General features: G+C 40.4%; 1 protein-coding gene across 3 annotated transcripts in view; it reads left to right on the top strand.

Annotated features, from left to right (window-relative positions):
* The window catches only part of PARD3B (par-3 family cell polarity regulator beta), a gene marked incomplete at its 5' end in the record, with an annotated part of 1,039,339 nt that overhangs the window by 592,759 nt on the left and 428,220 nt on the right, over window positions 1–18,360 (top strand). For all 3 annotated transcript variants that reach the window (XR_014296988.1, XM_082658175.1, XM_082658174.1), the window contains 3 exons: window positions 3,325–3,495; window positions 8,428–8,560; window positions 15,618–15,714. Coding sequence is in view for 2 of the 3 variants with exons in the window: in XM_082658175.1 (XP_082514301.1) it covers window positions 3,325–3,495; window positions 8,428–8,560; window positions 15,618–15,714 (401 nt within the window). The remainder of the gene's footprint in view (window positions 1–3,324; window positions 3,496–8,427; window positions 8,561–15,617; window positions 15,715–18,360) is intronic.

Below are 18,360 nucleotides of genomic sequence, written 5' to 3'. Positions count from 1 at the left end.
GAATCTTTGATGAGTTTTGAGTAATGACCTCTTCATTGAATCAACTTGATTTTAGATCAAGACTAGACCTGGATACACATGTATGTATACATAGCTAGATAGGTAAACAGTCCCTGCCCTACCCCCTTTGCCCCTGCCACTTCCAGCTTGCTTCCTTGCTCTGCCATCCCCCAGCCCAGTCTCCTGTCTCCCCATCTTCTATCGTCTGACTCTGGCTTTCATGTAAGGTTCTCTTCCAGGAGACATCTGGTGGATTTGAAAGTCTTTTTCCTTGAAGCATGATCCCTTTAGGGACTTGTCATCTTCGTAGAACACAGAATGGGTAGTGAATAGGGGGTGCTGAGAAGTCAGAACTTGGGCTATTCTGATCCAGCTCTGATCTTAACTAGCTGATCAAGTTCTTCCACATAGATTGTGGAAGTGCCTTCTCTTAAGAAGATGAGTTCAATAAATGGTTTCTCATCCTCTTTGGCCGTCACATTATTTATAAACGGAAGAGGTTGGACAAGATGATCTCTAAGGACCCTTCCAGCTCTGAATTCTGTGATTATATTCTACATGTTAGGACAATGTGGTACTTACTGGCATCACCAGTAATGAAATTACCCATCCTTTATCTTATAAAGGAAAAGCAAAAACCAATAGCAACAGACCAGCCAAGCCTAAAAAGGAGAGTATGTGGATTTTTATCACACCAGCAACTCTCCAGTGATGCTTGTGATGAATGCGAATGTCTTCATAAAAAAAAAAAAAAAAAATCCCAGCTGCCCTGGCGTGACCCGACCTGCCTTTTTGTTTTGGACTTGGATACGGCAAACATGTTCTACTTTAATGTAGTTCTGCATGCTTGAGACTCAGAATGTAGCTGAAAATAAAAGTCTGTGCTTAATACTTGCTGGTAAGAAATTATCTTACAAAAAATGTTTTTCTTCCATCTCCTTATCTCTTATTTACCTCTTCACTCAGACCTTGCCCCATACTTCACAGAGAAAGTTCACGGGAGGTTACCAGGTGGATCTCACTCAGATTTCATTCCCTCAATTCTAGAAGTACCCATTAAGTTTCAATCTTTATCTTTCTTCTTCCTGTCCTAGCGGATGAGATGTCCTGCCAAGACTAAGCGTCTACAGATTAGCACTCGACCTCATTTCCTGTTAACAGGGCTGGGATCCTGATCCAGCTCTTCTGCTTCCTCCTCGTCTTTAAAAACCACACATCTGTTTCCAGTCCTCCTAAAAAAAACCTTTTTAGTAACCCTCCCAACTGCCCGCAAAAGATTCAGCCCGCTAGTCCTCCTTGCATTAAATGCCGTAATAGAACAGAATAATTTCTGGAGTAAAGTGTCTCACGTCACTTGCCACAGCCATTAAGGTTGTTTTTGTTTTACCTCATTTCATGTAGCCTTAATCTTATCCTTTATGTGCCTCACTCAACATGAGATAACAGAAATGAAGCCATTTCTTTCTCGTTTGGCCTTTCCTGTAAATCTCATTTCCAGATTTGCTCCAAATTAGAGGAAAGGTTAAGTGGAGTGGGAAAACAAGAGGAAGGCAGAGGACATTAGGCTCTGTTGAGGCAGTGCACTCAGACGTTTTACAGCTCGATCGATCCATCCCATGGCCTCGCCATCTCAACTTTTCTCATCAGGACGGCGTGTGCGCCTTTGGGCGGCCTCCACGATCTATGGGCCAACACCCTCTGCAGCAGGAGGCGCGTGCAGTGCATCTCCACGAGGGCATTAGCGCTCCAGAACGGCTCTCACCACTCTCCCCCTTTTCCCAGCTGTCAGCAGAGGAACTTCCTCTGACCATCTGCTGCCGCATTAGTCAGAGTTCATCAACTTGTCCACAGGATTTCTCTCCCAAAGCTGTACAGTTGCTCCTCTTGTTCATTGTATGTCTGTTGTTCTCATTTCTTAGGGAAGTTCTGTTTTGTTTTTCTTTTACATTTCATTCCGTTAATGTGAACGTGGATCCCAGATACTTCTAACTGCAGAAACTTTAATACTTCCCTCTGCCTGTTTTAGTGTGGCACAACTGTAGTCTAGAGACAACAAAGGGAGTCCTAGTAGAGAAACTGAAAAGAGCCAAGGTTCATGAAACCTGAACTTAAGTCAGTTTCTCTCTGCCTCTATTTTGTGACCTAGGGCAACTTACATCACCTTTGTGCCTCGGTTTCCTTATTTGTAAACTGTGAATAAAAGCATTAATCTACTCAACTTCTTGAGTTCTGTGAGGTCTAGAGATAATTCATGGAAAAACTGTGATACAAGCCTACTGTTATTTCTGTTAAATTTATTAGCAGTGGCACTAGCATCACGACCTTCCTAAAATTGCATCTGTGCCTCACAGCAAGAACTTTCTACCCTAGTGTGTAGCAGGTATAACGCACATCCCTAATCAGACTGTCAATATTTAAGCATCTTTTCTCCTAGGCTGCCTGTTGGGGACATGTACTGTGATCCCCACCAGCTCTTTTGTAGGCAGAGCTGGCATCCCAGTTTGTTTAGCTACTGCTATGGACTCCAGCTTGTGGGGGGCTTCTGGCTGAAGATGACTGGTGCCTAGAGGTGCTTTAGACTAGAATCTGGGCTGCCTATCCACCTGCCGCAGTTCCGAGTGCTCTGTGGCATGTGGTGTTCCTTCCTGAAGGTGCTGGGTGAAAGTGCTCGTCACTCAGAGCCTCATCACAAAAGGCTTGACAGTCCCCTTTGTCAAGCGTTTCTGCCGGAAAACATCATAGCAAATTGGTCCTGTGTTACAAACCTCTGCGTTCTTTTGCGGACCAGCAACTTTTTAGTTGTGTTAGAGAAAATTACAGGAGAATTTTGTTTTTTTTTCTCAGCGCTATCCAATAGAGCTCGCAATGATATCTAGGAGACGCATTACTGCTCTCAAGCTCACAACGTTTAAGCATGATGTCTCTCTGTGCCTGAAAATGCAAGCGATATGACCACTTTCTTTTGCTCCCAAACCCCCTTTCCTTAAGTCAGCAATATGGTCCCTGCCAGAGCGAATGTCAGAATCAGGCTAGGTAGCATACTTGCCAAAGATTTAGGTTAAGAGACATTATTACAAATGTCTAAATTATTACAGTTTGGAACGCTAAGATTTCTAAAAATCACTTTCACACAATTCATTATTGTTAGTATTTGTGACTATTTGATAAACTCCAGAATCTTTTTCTGCCATGGAAAATAAATTATTTCTAATGGCTATTTTTTTTTTTTCGTTTTTCATTTTAAACTTGAACTTTTCCCTGAAACAGTCACATGTCATCACCATGTTTTTCTCTATTTAACACTTTTTCTTACCTCCACCCTAGGATGGTCGTCTGCAGGTGAATGACCAGCTGATTGCAGTTAATGGGGAATCTCTTCTGGGAAAGTCCAACCACGAAGCTATGGAAACACTTAGGCGATCAATGTCCATGGAAGGAAACATACGAGGGATGATCCAGTTGGTGATTCTGAGGAGGCCAGGGAGACCACTGGAGGTGATGCAAATTTTTATTTCCTTCTGCAAGTTGCCCAAATGGCCACCAGAATATTCACACTTCCACCACTAGTATGGTAACTAGGCTCATACTGATTCTGAAATTGGAAAAATATGCCCTAGACGTGCTCTGATGGGTTTATGTGGCAAATTGGCGGTTGTATATTTTAGGTATAACTGGAAGGTGTAAAAATGTGCATATAAATTAAATAATTTATCTAGGGTAACAAGTCCATAATTTCCAGTTTTCCCCCCAGAAACTCCTAGAGCTCTGGACTTTACGAATAACGCTTTATTCATATTATAAACATTAAAGCATAAAACATGCTTACATACTTTTTGGATGACATGCTAGCAGTGTCCATACCTTAGAAAGTTCTTAATCAGATGTATATAATGCTTACTGTGAAGATCATTATAATGCAATCAGCTCTCTACATTCTTCCTGTAATGTGTGCCTGGGACTTAACTAATTTAAAATTTGATCTATTAAACAAGCTTCTTGCTTCATGTTCTTAAATAAATGTTTTTAATTGAAGAAGTATTTTTGAAATCTTTTATCATGATTTCTTCATGGATATTTTTAATGTAAGCAATATTTTTACATACTCATGAAGTGTGAACGTAAACTATTCTTGAAGGCTGATATCCCTAAACATTTCAGTTACATACAATTATATTATTTATATAATTATTATATTATACAATTATATATTATAGTGTACAGCTATCATATTCATCATAAGGTATTCCTAAAACATTATTTTCACTTATATAGAGAGAATAATTATTAAATGCTCCTAAAAATTATTTTAAGAAAAGATAAGAAAAAAGTCGATAATACTTAAGAGTTGAGAGAAACATCAGCAAATCACACATATATTCTCTAAGGACAAATAATGTTTTTGTGATACAGTAATAGACAAAGTTAAAATAGAATCTTATTAAAACACACTAATATAAAATATTAGTTTTAATAATAAATTCAACTTAAACATTTTAAAATGAAAAGATTTTGAAATTAAGACTGGAAAGTAGTTGGGGATGATAGTGGTTAAAATGTTGGACTCTGGAGTTTTGGATTACTTGAGTTAAAATCCCACGTGGGTCATTTCCTGGCTATGCAAAGACATACATAGTTGAATGCTCTGTACTTATAGATAGCAATACTGTTGTCTGCCTTATCCCTTCATAGATCCTCATTTCCCAGCACCTAGTAGTAGACAGTTGTTATATATTGTTGAATGGATGGATAAAAGTTGCATCTGAGACCCTACTTCGTCTGAGAGGATAAGCTGAAGTAGTGAACTTATCAACTATATCTTACTCTGTCATTTTATCAGCTGTTGAAAAGGAGTGACTACCCTTTAACTTTTCTGTACATAACCTTGTAAATGTTAAATAAATGTAAATTTCCCAATTACTGGAGACTATATATAATGAACCAACTCATTTCCAACATTTGTGTCTGCTTAAGTGACAAAGAGGTTTCCATGAATATTTAAGGGATTTTACTTATAGTAATTTTTTAATTTATTTTAAGATTTTACTTATAGTCATGAAACCCTTATCGCTTGCTTCCTACGTTGAGAGAATAGGCTGCTTTCTGGTTGAATTTGGTTCTTACTCGAGAGCCCTAGACCTCCACAGAACCCACTTGTTGGATGCGGGTGTGAAGTATGACCTGTAGACCCCTGAATCACCCCTTCCATGCATCTGTGTTTTAGATCTCCCTTAAGATGTCTTGGGACAAAGATACCTCAGCTAATAGAAAAGTCTGGAATACACTGCTCAAGAATTCCATATCTGTGTAGATAGAAAAAGTAAAAGAAAAAAAAAAGAAATGAACATGATTGCTAAAAGAGTTCCCTCCCCACCTCTGCACCTCTCATCTTCCCTTGTTTCAAGTCGTTCTCTAAAATATGTGAATGCCTAGAGGATAAGTACTCTCTGTTTTCGTTATCCTTTACGGCACGTATTTTCATTTTAATTCTCACACTGTGGGCTGGGTTGACAATTATTTCATCGGAAGAAAGTACTAAGCCTTCAGTTGGTTGCCCATCCTCAGGAGTGTCTTTGTTGTTGTCGTTGTTGCTGTAGTTCTTTTTTTTTTTTTTTTTAATGGATCTTTACTGGAGTATAATTGCTTCACAGTGCTGTGTTAGTTTCTGCTGTACAACAAAGTGAATCAGCCATATGCAGACATATATCCCCATATCCCCTCCCTCTTGCGTCCTCCTCCCACCCTCCATATCCCACCCATCTAGGTGGTCACAAAGCACCGAGCGGATCTCCCGGTGCTGTGCGGCTGCTTCCCACTAGCTATCTCTTTTACATTTGGTAGTGTATATATGTCGATGCTACTCTCACTTCGCCCTAGCTTCCCCCTCCCACCCCGTGTCCTCAAATCCATTCTCTATGTCTCCAACTTTATTCCTGCCCTGCAACTAGGTTCATCAGTACCTTTTTTTTTTTTTTAGATTCCATATATATGCCTTAGCATACGGTATTTGTTTTTCTCTTGTTAATACTGTTCACTGGGGACTCAATTGGGAATAAGAAATGGGACAAAAAGCATTTTTTTTGAGGACATTTAACCAAGATCCATTTTTATTTGCCCTAATATTTACATGCTTTCCATGGGGGGTGAGCAGGCACTTGGCTCTCTCAACTAGTGAGAATCTCTGTGGTACCTATGAAGATTAAAGAGTGTTTTTTTCATATAAAGACAGCAGCCTAATGTACAGATAATCTTTATTAAATTAAAAAAAAAATCTGTAGCTATTTGATATCCCAAATCTGTTTTGCTGTGTCAAATCACATATGTTGTGTGCTCGTGTTTTTGGAGGGTTCTTCAGTGGACAGCAATCGCTCTCAGGTACAATAAAAAAGAATCTGTAACCTAGAAAAGGCCTCAGCTCTGCTCATATATTCAGGGAAATCAATTAGTTAGATTTTGGAAGAATACCAAAATGGTTACTTGAACATTATATTGATATTAAAAAAAATACTGAAGACGCTACTTAAGAAAAGTCAAAATATATTGTCGTTGGGTATTTTCCCACATTACCCAGATGTACAAGATATGTAAACAGTTTTGATGAGGACCTCGTGAAGAATACATAATGAGCCCTTGATTGAATCAAAATCGTTTTAAACAGAAACATATTTTTCAAAGGATGAGCTTGAGGTTCAATTGTAATTCTATTTGAGCCTAGAGACTTGGTATTAAAAAATGGGTTATGACCTGTTTTGTTTTTTTTTTTTTTCCCTTCCCCAAAACATTTCCCTCCCCTGAGCTGTAAGCTCAGCTTGGTGGAAGCAGAATATGTTTAAAAATCCATTGTATTTTTTATTGGCTGGGACACTAATGGAAGGCTCCACGACAGCTCTGTTTTACAGGCTGAATATTTTAATTAGGCTGGTTACTGATCAGTTGTTGGGATATTGATTGTGTCATTTATCAAAGAGCTGGGAAAGCAGAAAAAAAATTTTGTTGTTGTTGTTAAAGCACTTGACTATGCAAGGTAGGTCCTACCTCTCCTACCTTCCAGGGCTCCAGCTTTAATTTAGGAGTAGCTTGCCCAGGCTTGGGTTGCCCCAGGCTTGGGTTGACTAATGGGGCAAGAGGTGTGGAAAAAGTGTTATAAGCCTTGACAAAAAGCTAAAGGACCTTCAGCAGCTGAAAACATGTTAATTATGAAGAATGCATGCATGGAATGTTTTGAATATTTTGTTTAACTAGTAGGATACCGAGTTTCTGTAACTAAAGAGGAAAGTAGAAATCAAATGCATTATTTGGGCCAAATGCTCTTTTTCAGAAGGAAAGAGCTTTGGGGATCAGATCTATGTTTGTGTTTGCGGAATGTTCCTCTCACAAATGGTCAAGGGAACGACCCTGAGACGGCTTTCAAATTACTTCTTTGAAATCTGTTAGAAGACACACAGTATGAACCAGAGCAAACCCCAGTTCTCTGTGCCTCATTCCTCTAGAACAATCACTAGAGCTCCCTGCGGGCGGCCCATTGCTAGTACTTCGGCAGCACCTGTGGAACACGGTTTATTCTGGAGCTAGCAGTTTTAAGGAAACTGAATTTGTTTACAGACTATCAAAATCAAAACAGATGGGGGAAATATGGAAGAAGAGGAAAAAAATCTCAGGAGAACCACTGTCTGGCATTGTCCCAGCAGTTTATTTTAGCTCCTGGCCAACAGGCCTAGTGTCTGCAGTGGAACACGCTCATGACATTTCAGTGACAAACCTGCCTGGGTTCTGACTTGTCCTAGAGCATATACACTTAGTCACCAAGGGAGAGGGAGACAGCAACCAGCTGGTTGGCAGAGAAACACCCTTGGCATGAACTGTATTCTTATGTTGACACTGCCACAAGCTGTACTCCCAGATGGAAGAAAATTTGAAAGAAGCTAGTTGTAAGTGGTGGGAAAGAATAATAATGTTAATCTGCTTTTGTGCTTGCCATCAGCACTCCTAAGCCTTAACACCACATTGTCAGTATTTTTTATTGCCTGTTCAGAGATGTTTTAACTGATTAGGGCCATTTTGATTTTCCACAGTCGAGGACTTACGTGCAATAGACTCTTGAAAGATTATTCATAAATTGATCGTTTTTTCACTTTCCTTCCATTGACCAAGTTGGAACATACTAAAAAAGCGAACGTGGGGCTTCCCTGGTGGCGCAGTGGTTGAGAGTCCACCTGCCGATGCAGGGGACACGGGTTCGTGCCCCGGTCCAGGAAGATCCCACGTGCCGTGGAGCGGCTGGGCCCGTGAGCCATGGCCGCTGAGCCTGCGCATCCGGAGCCTGTGCTCCGCAACGGGAGAGGCCACAACAGTGAAAGGCCCGCGTACCGAAACTAACTAACTAACTAAATAAATAAATAAGCTAACGTCATTTTTATTTTCATCCCTTAGGAACCTGCAGAGTGTGGGGCGTTTTCTAAGCCATGCTTTGAGAACTGTCAGAATGCTGTAACCACCTCCAGGAGGAATGATAATAGTACATTGCATCCATTTGGCACTTACAGTCCACAAAACAAACAGAAAGGTAAGATTCTATCCATTCTCATCTGCTGCAAGTGGTATGAGAAAACAGGAGAGTGTTTATTTAGAAAAAAAAAAGAACAAAGGGGAATTAATTAGACTAAGTGCAGACTTGTTACTCTGAGTCATGAAAATGAGAGGTGTGTGGGAGATCTCACTCACAGGTTGTGAAGCAGATTCCTGGCATTGCCTAAAGTTTAAGTGACGGCTTCTATGCTTGCTACCCCAAACATGGAGGGTTACGTATAAAATAAAACCATGCCTGGAGAAACAAAATGACAAACCGTTATATTTTTTTTAACAGTCTTTTAATATTGGGAGTTACCAAGTGTAAATAACAACTAAACTTACAAAATATTGATATATGGAATGGTATTAAATCATAAAGTGGTCATAACACAGTTCACAGATTTATGCTTGTTTCTGAGCGGTAAATACTGTGAACCGAGACCATGATATGATGGTGGAATGTTTTTGTTATTGCCTCACTACTACTATCTTGTATGGATCACATTTCTAGTAGAGCTCTACATGTAAAGACATTGGATTTTCTTCTTTGTTTTTCAAAAAATTATACTTAAGGCCACCAAGAGAATTCTTTTATTTCCCTGCGTCTCCTTACTTTAGTAACTTTACTTTTTTGTATGGCAAAATCAATAGATATTCATGACAGAAAATTAAGAGAAAAGCAATAAAGGGAAAATTTAGTGGCACTCATACTTCTGTCAGAGATACTGATCAATAACATTATGTATATATTGAAAGTGTTTCCTTCATGTAAATATGTGTATATAAAATAAAATGAAATATATATTAAATGTTTAGGAAATTGCCTTTTAATTAATAGCACATTATGAAAATCTTACTATGTCATTGAATATTCCATAACATCACGTTCAGTAGTTGCATAGTAGTCTAGTGAGTGGAGGTGCCGTTTATATAATCAATCCCTTATTTACACTTAAGATGTTACCCAAATTTAACGATGGGGGAACAATTTCTAGACTCTGAGATTACTCCATCAGAACAGACTTGTAAATCTGAGGTTCCTCTGGAATTAAATTCTTTCATCTGAATGGGATGTTTTTTCCTCTGAATTCCTCTGTTTCAGTGAGAGTAGCAGCAACAGCTGTGATCATTTATTGTTTACTGTCACATACTGTGGTGAGCAATTTACATGCACACTCAGAGTGGGTGGTATTATTATCCTCATTTTACAGATGAAGAAATAGAGAGGAGAGTAAATGACTAACCCAACACCATATATAATCCCTGCAGAACCTGAATACATCTCCTGTCTCTCTGACTCAAGTTCATTCCCTAAACCACAGCATGGGCCCTGTCTTACACTGGTCTCTTGAAACTGTTCTTTCACCTCATCCCAAGAGTGTCCATTAGAAGCTGACTTTACTTTGTGTCAGATAAAGAAACACCCAGTATGTCTTTCCTCATCTCAATAAAATTAAAAGTTTTCTTGACAAAGCAGCATCTCCTTCTGAGTCCGTCAGTCGCAATAGCAGGAGAATCTGGGGAAGGAACAGCAAGTTTCCCTCACACCAGAAGAGCCTTCTCTCTACCGCGTCCAAATAATGATCAAGAACATTCCAGCCTTTATATAACTGGATTGGCACTTAATTCTCAAGCAACATGTGGTCCAGTGACAATCCAAGTTCCGGGTTTTATTCCTAATTACACCAGTGATGTCCAAAGGAACATTGGACACATTACCTCCCATCCTCTGTCTTTTTCAGTACTTATAAAATATCGATGCTGAAGTGATAATTACGCAGTATATTTTTAGAGGACATTGAGATCCTCAAGGAAATGGGATACTATCTCTAGGAAGGCTAGCAAAGGCTAAAATAATGAAACTGTAGAACTAGATATAGTGTAAGGATCCACCCAGAAAAAAAAATTTAAATAATAAAGTCCACCCAAAACACACGCTAAAAATAAAATGCAGTAATACTTTGGAACTTCAGTAGAGTGTTCAGAGTTTGTATGTCACTGAACAATTAGAGTCCTTTAGGCACAGAACCACTGGGAGGTTCTGTCTCTTCCCTCCCTCCTGCGACATAGATCCGCGGTCCATAAGGTTACTGCTACACATCCTCCTCCCACCTCAATTTTCCAAGGAAACATCGAAAATCCAGTTCTTTTAAGAAGTGACCCCATTAAACATTATTTTTTAAAAAGCAAAATCTATTGTCATTATTTCCTTGGGGATCTGTGATATAATACTTGGTTATAAGAATTAGGCTTATCAAAGCACAGATTTGTTATATTTTAATTATAAGAGGCCAGTAGATGGAATGCTCTTTCTTTTTATATAAGCCTATTGACTGAGAGACCAAAAAATGTATATAACAGAATTTATAGACATGATGCTGTAGAAGTATCACGCTCATCACATCTTTGTGTAGCGTTAGTAACGTTTTCATTTTTGAGAACCATTGAGAGTTCCCGAGTTTACGACGCACACGAGGTGGCCGTAGGCCTCAAAGACTCATGAAACTTGAGTGAGTGTTGACTCGCCACCACCAAGCCTTTTGAAGGAGCTCCTTTAGAAAAACAAGATTGACTTGACAAAATGCAATGTCTAGTGAGGAGAGGAACTGTTACAGCCAAAACATTAACTTTCTTTTTCTTCCTTTCCTCCTTTCCTTTGTATATTTAAAAGTCCAATCTTGATATGCTGTGTTCCATCTATTTTTGTAATAATAGTACTACCACCCATTGTTCCACTGTTATTTTTTTTATATATACATATTCCTGTCAAGCTGTTACAGAGAAAAGGCATTTTTAGAACTAACGTTTGTAGAAATTGTAACACCAGAAAATTCACATTTGCGTTGGAGAATTGCTCGCAGTGCCAGCAGTGGAATGAGTGTGGGGCTCCAAGATGGTAATAGGATGGAGGTTGTGTCCCACGGGTTTACTATAAAATCCTATTAAGCATTCGAATGGTAATGAAGTGCACAAACACTGCATTTTCTGAAGAATCTTGCTGGCAGATCTCACCCTGGGCCAAGTTACAGCCTAAGCACAGTTTGCCTCTGGTTTGTTTTTCCCTCTCCTTTAATAGTTCTCATCTTCCCTTTGTGCTCTACTCCTGCTTCCTCCCCACTTTCAGTTCACGCAAACTCCAGCCGCTGCCCCAGTAGCCCATTGCCTCAGGTCTGCCCAGGATCACCCACCGAGGTCTTCTCAGGACTTTCATCCATACCCAAATGTTTCGCTTCTATGTCCTGTCCCACCGGATCCATGTGCCCTGGGGTCCTTTGAAGAGACACGTAATAGTGTGATTATTTATAATATCTTCCTTCCTGGGAACCTGCATGTATCCACCCCCCTATAGCACGTAAGGCACTGCCGCTGCAGTGATGATCAGAGATTGAATTATACTTTTCAATTTTCCTGATGTTTCTGGGATACCTCCGTTGTGCAGAATGCGCTAGGCTGCAACGATGAATACAATGCTGTTATTGTTCTCAAAAACAGTCTAAAGTAGGGGTCAGCCCACTTTGTCTGTAAAGGGCCACGTAGTCAATATTTCAGGCTTTGTGAGCCATAGGATCTCGTTCGCAGCTCGTCACCTCTGCCACTGTAGTGCGCAAGCAGCCACAGACAGTACGTGCATGAATGTGTGCAGTGAAACTTTATGTGCAAAACCGGTTGGCGGGCCGGTTTGGGGCCAGGGCCATAGCTTGCTGAGTTCTAGTCTAAAGGCACAAACTCTTTTGCCCTTCTTTTCTGATCTGGCCCTGGCAGGATGGATCCTGTAAAACAAGTCACAACAATAAAAGATGGTGATTAAAATAAGGGTCATTTGGTCATGGATGAAGTAGTGACTAGAGGTGCAACGTTCACAGGCGATATATAAAATGACCTTGTACACTCAGTTAGATCCAGAAATACTATTTTTAGGGGATAAGAATTCCAGACTTTCACGGTGATAAAGGGCTTAACAAAGGTGTTTGGGCCAAGAGGGGAAAAAAATATTCTTTACAGCAACTAGATTTGTTGTTTAAAAAGTACCAAGGATAAAGAATCATCAGAGAAGATGCTAACCTCTGCATCTATCATTACTTTAAAAACACATAGATTATTCATGTGAATGAAATAAAAATGAAAGTTAATGATAGTAATAAAACCAGAGGAGATGCTGAAGAAGAGGAAGGAGAGGAGGAAGAGATGGACAAGGAGGAAGTTACCTGTGGTCCAGTAAGAGAAATGAATGTAGATAAATAGGTGATAGATCGATAGATAGCTCATTGCAAAAGCAGCACGTGGTAAATGTTACACACAAATTATTTTCTGTAATATTAACAGATAGAGCCAAAATGTCAGTGGATAAAGATATTGAAGATGTATTTCTTGCTCAAATCACAGCCCAGGGAGAACTGAGGGACTTGGGCTCCTTCCATTGGTAGCTGGGCCATCTTCTGGTGCCTCGTCCACTCATGGTTGCAGCTGGCAGATGGGATTTGGGGGGAAGGTGGGGAAGTTGCATATACCCTTCCTTAAGCACTGAGACCGGGCACAACATTGACCACCGTAACTCACATTCTATTGGCAAGAACCAGTCTAGATACAAAGAGGGCTAGAAAATGGGGTCTGGGGTCTAGCTGTGTGCTCAGGAAAAAAGGAAGAACACAGACACTGGGAGCGCTAATATTCTCCACCACTGTTGTAAAAGTACCTACAGATCCCAGAGCAACAGTGAAGGTTTCATGGAGAAGGGGATATTTGAGGTGGACCTTGGGAGAAGGGTGGGACTTTAATGGATGAAGTGGGTTTTGCAATTATATGAGCAAAGACACTGGGGTAGGAAAACCTGGCCTTGTGGTCTGCGAGCAATAAATAGTCTTGAGTGGCTAATGTGTAATAGGAGATAAAGTTGGCTGCCGGGGACACAGACCTTTATTCTGTAGGCAGTTGTGTGTGACTGCAATGTTTTTGAGCAGGCAGTTACGTGGTCACAGCTATGTTTACCACCAGTGAAAGATGGACTGAGAAGTTGAGGATGAGTGATTAGAACCAATGGAAAAGATGTTGTTCCAATATGTCCCTTGTTCCAGTTTATCTTGTAGACCGTCTGCTCTTTTTCTCTCAGCAAATCTTTGGCTGCCTAACTGCTGCCATATTACCAGATCACTGGAGTGGGGGACAGTGCAGGGGGACAGTGCTGGCTGCCTTTGCTCCTCATGCTTCTGTACCCTGATCATCTTACTTACCAGATTCCTGCTTCAAATCTCATTCCCTGGGACATGTCAGCACTGCTAGAACTGCCTCCATTTTATACTGGTCCCTGGGGCAGAGCTTGGAGCAAGTGCTTCCCTGGTGTATTCATCAGGGTTCTCCAGAGAAACAGAACCAGTGTGTGTGTGTGTGTGTGTGTGTGTGTGTGTGTGTGTGTGTGTGTGTGTGTGTGTGTGTGTGTGTGTGTGTGTGTGTATGTGTTCGTGGGTTTGTATATGTATATATAGATTACATACACAGATTTATTGTAAGAGATTGGGTCACGTGATTATGGAGGCAGGCACGTCCCAAGGTCTGCAAGGTGAGTGGGCAAGCTGAGACCCAGAAGAGCCACTGGTGTAGTCCTGGTCTGAAGGCCAGCAGGCTCAAGACCTAGGAAAAGCCAGTGGTTCAGTTTGAATCCAAGAGCAGGAAAAAGGCAATGTCTCAGTTTGAAGACAGTCAGGCAGGAAGAATTCTCTCCTACTTGAAGGAGGGTCAACCTTTTTGTTCTATTCAAAACATCAGCTGATTGGATAAGGCCCACCCACATAAGGGGGGGTACGATTTACTTTACCCTGTCTACTGATTTCAATGTTAATATCACCCCAAAACAACCTCACAGAATACCAAGTGTCTGGGCACCTTGAGCCCGGTCAAGTTGATACATAAAATTGACCATCAGACCTGGTATGTGGGCAAGTCAGAGTGGTTGTTCCCAGCAGCATTTCTCAAGGACAAAGAGAAGATTTTCTTGTTCTAGCAATAGAGTCTACCTTTTACAAATATCTCACTGTAATAGGTCCACAGCAGAGTTTATGGTGTACAGAATAATAATCCTTTACTTACTCATTGGCACTCATGGCACTTATAAATCGCTGCTGGAATATGCACTATCTTATATAATCCTTGTATTCCTCCAATGAAGGTATTCTTATCCCTACTTTATAGATATAAAAACCAAGGTTTATAGAAGTTGAGTAGTTTGCCCAAGTTCATACAGCAGTACAAGATTGGAAACATGCAGTCTTGCTTCACAAACTATATTCTTAATCACAATGCTCTATAATTTTTTTCATACATTATTTAATATTTTCATTAGTAATGAGGATTAAATGATACATAAGGCTTAGCTCAGTGTGTGGTACACAATAAGATCTCAACAAACCTTGTTATTAGTTGTTGTAATATTCAGTATACGTGTCTATGTTTTCCTGTATGAAATAGACTGAAAAAGTAAACATTTTTAGCAGGTAGGAAAACTAGAACTCAGACCCCAGTCTTTTGCTTCCGAGGCCCCAAACTCAGGGTTTTCCACTACAACACAGATGCAAAAAGAATATATATATATATTTTTACCTCTATGGTGTCTAAATGGTGAGTAGATATACTGTATCTCATGTTTTTTTTAAGTACTTTTTGTCACTGAGGCAAATGCTTAAATCACCATTTAATCCAGAGCATTCATTATAGAGTCTTGTTTACAAAAACATTGTCATAAAAGAAATGGCTTGTTAATCTTCTACAAATCACAGGTAGTGAATATGTGTCAACCCTTCCCAGGTGGGAAAAGGTAGTTAAGATGCAAGGACTTCACTTGCCAGGGGCTGCCAGCAAGTCACATTATCAGGCTTACATTTCCCCGTACAGGCTGTATTAGCGTGCATATGAATCCTTCAGTGCTGTGTGAGGACTTATTTGTTTCAAGGCTGGTTTCTGTCTTGGTGAAAATTATGTCTGAGAGATGGACTGAAACAAAACCAGGCGCTGGACGGTTCTGCCTCCTGTTTACTACAGCTTTATTTGTTCTTTGCTTATAGAGCTGTTGCTTCCCAATGACGGATGGGCTGAGAGCGGAGGACCTCCTCCTCCACCACATCCCGTTCTGGAATTGGGCCTTGAAGATTACAGCCACAGGTATCGATAAAATGATATATCATAGGGGCTTTCCTGGTGGTGCAGTGGTTGAGAGTCCGCCTGCCGATGCAGGGGACGCAGGTTCGTGCCCCGGTCTGGGAGGATCCCACATGCCGCGGAGCGGCTGGGCCCGTGAGCCATGGCCGCTGAGCCTGCGCGTCTGGAGCCTGTGCTCTGCAACGGGAGAGGCCACAACAGTGAGAGGCCCACGTACCGCAAAAAAAAAAAAAAAAGTGATATACCATAAATATTCCCCGGTATGGTTTTTCTGGGAAAACCCAGCAACCTTATTGTAACTCTAGTTCTTTACAGGATGGAAATCTCATAGTATCTGTAATTCCTTTCCAGCGAAAACTTCTCATAGCTAATATTAATACCTCAGATTGTTCATTTTTGCTTCCTGGAATTTAAGATTCATCATATCTTATTAAGATATATGAGAAAATTGATGAATTTTCTTTTACCAAGTTAAAAACTAGAGAGGTGGAACTCAAAAAAAACCAGTTATATGGGAAGGTATGAAACAAAACTGAGAAGACATAAAGCTTTTTTTCTTTCTTATTTGCAGTTGGCAACCCTAAAGGTATTTTAAAAATAGATGTTCCAAGAAAGTTAATGGAATCTAAAAATTAAAACAGCACCATATATAATCTAAACTGTTGAAAAGAGCCCAATATTATATCCATTCTGTAATAGAAACCAAAAAATCAATATTTTTTTAGAATCACACAAGCATGAGAGAGAGAGATTTACTAACATACACACCATTTGACTAGTAGAATTCATAGATTTTGTTCTTCTGATGAGTTTTAAAAATCATTAACTTGTCCCTTTGCTATTTTCTGTATTTATTATGGCTGTTAAAAACTGGATATTTCATTCCATTCTTGTCCCATGATAATCCTGTGAAGTTTTTTCATTTTTCTTGCAGCAATGCTGTTTTCTTTCAAACATCACTATTATGGTTTTTGTTTTGTTTTGTTTTTTACAATCTGCTAAAAATAAAACAATACAACAAGAGTACAGCTAACTCTATTAGCCAGAAGCTTACCTATATTTACCTATCTCCGACTTCTACATTTTTGAAGTCAACTTTTTTACTCAAATACAGCTTCTTGAACTAGATTGATAATCACAATAATGTTCTAGATCAGTATCTCTGGGGGTTTCTTGAGCAAAAGTCTGGACATTTTTAATTTTGCATGCTTATTTGCATTGCTTGCCTCAATCCTGAATCAAAAATGAGTTTGGTAGCATTAAAAAATCCATTTTAGGACTTGAGGACATGGGGAGGGGGAAGGGTAAGCTGGGACGAAGTGAGAGAGTAGCATGGACTTACATACACTACCAAATGTAAAATAGATGGCTAGTGGGAAGCAGCCGCATAGCACAGGGAGATCAGCTCCGAGCTTTGTGACCACCTAGAAGATGGGATAGGGAGGGTGGGAGGGAGACGCAAGAGGGAGGAGATATGGGGATATATGTATATGTATAGCTGATTCACTTTGTTATACAGCAGAAACTAACAACATTGTAAAGCAATTATACTCCAATAAAGATGTTAAAAAAATCCATTTTAAAAATAATTTCACTCATCCTACCTTACTGTTTAGCCAGCGTATATGCACAGGCCTGCTGGAATAGTGCAGAGATAAAGCAGATATAAACCTGTAGTATTGTATTCATAAGATCAATGTATTTGGCCTTAATCCCATTTCTGGCACTGACCCCTAAAAACCTTGGAATTTCCTCCGTATTGAGACTGATTAAGGTGTCATGTTATGTTAATGAAGGGGCTGGTTGCCAGTGGAGCCCGTCTTGTGCTTAGAGGGTTGGAACTTTCAGTCCCATCCAGAGTGATGGGCCTTGAATCAGTTGACAGTGGCCAGTGATGTAATCTATCTTGCCTCTGTAATGAAGCCTCCATAAGAACCCAAAAGGACAGGGTTTGGAGACCTTCTGGGTTGGTGAACATGTGGAGATGTGGGGAGAGGGGCACACTCAGAGAGAGCATAGAAGCTCGGAGCCTCTTCTCACATACTTTGCCCTGGGAAGCTCTACATACGGCGGTTCCTGAGTTATATTCTTTTACAGTAAACCAGTGATCTAGTAAGTAACATGTTTCTCTGAGTTCTGAGAGCCACTATCAAAAACTAATCGAACCCAAGGAGGGGTCTAGGGCACCTCTGATTTATAGCCAGTTGGTCAGAAGTAGAGGTAACAACCTGGACTTGTGACTGGTGTCTGAAGTTCAAGAAGGGGTCTGTGGAACCTCCAATCTGTAGCCCATCAGTCTGAAGCACAGGTGACAACCTGAGCTTGAAACTGGCATCTGAGGTGGAGTATGGGGGGCAGTCGTATAGGACTGAGCCCTCAACGTGTGGGATCTGTGTCAGGTAGATAGTGTCAGAATTTAGTTGAGTTCTCCAAAACCCTGCTGCTGTCCTAGAATTATTGGAAATATGGGAGAGCTCCTCGCTCCCCACCCCCCAACACTTGTTAAGATTGGGTCCAAGAGCCCAAAAGGAAACCCTAGCCTCAAGACGATGGTAGGCTAATAGGTAAAAGTGACAAACGAGAACACAGGGTACAAAGTGATATTTACCAGAAGACATAGATAAAATGCCCTGAGCTGCTGAGGCAGAG

The sequence above is a fragment of the Grampus griseus genome (assembly GCF_964374135.1).
Source record: "Grampus griseus genome assembly, chromosome: 7".
Lineage (NCBI taxonomy): Eukaryota > Metazoa > Chordata > Mammalia > Artiodactyla > Delphinidae > Grampus > Grampus griseus.
This window is presented reverse-complemented; position numbering and strand designations above follow the sequence as displayed.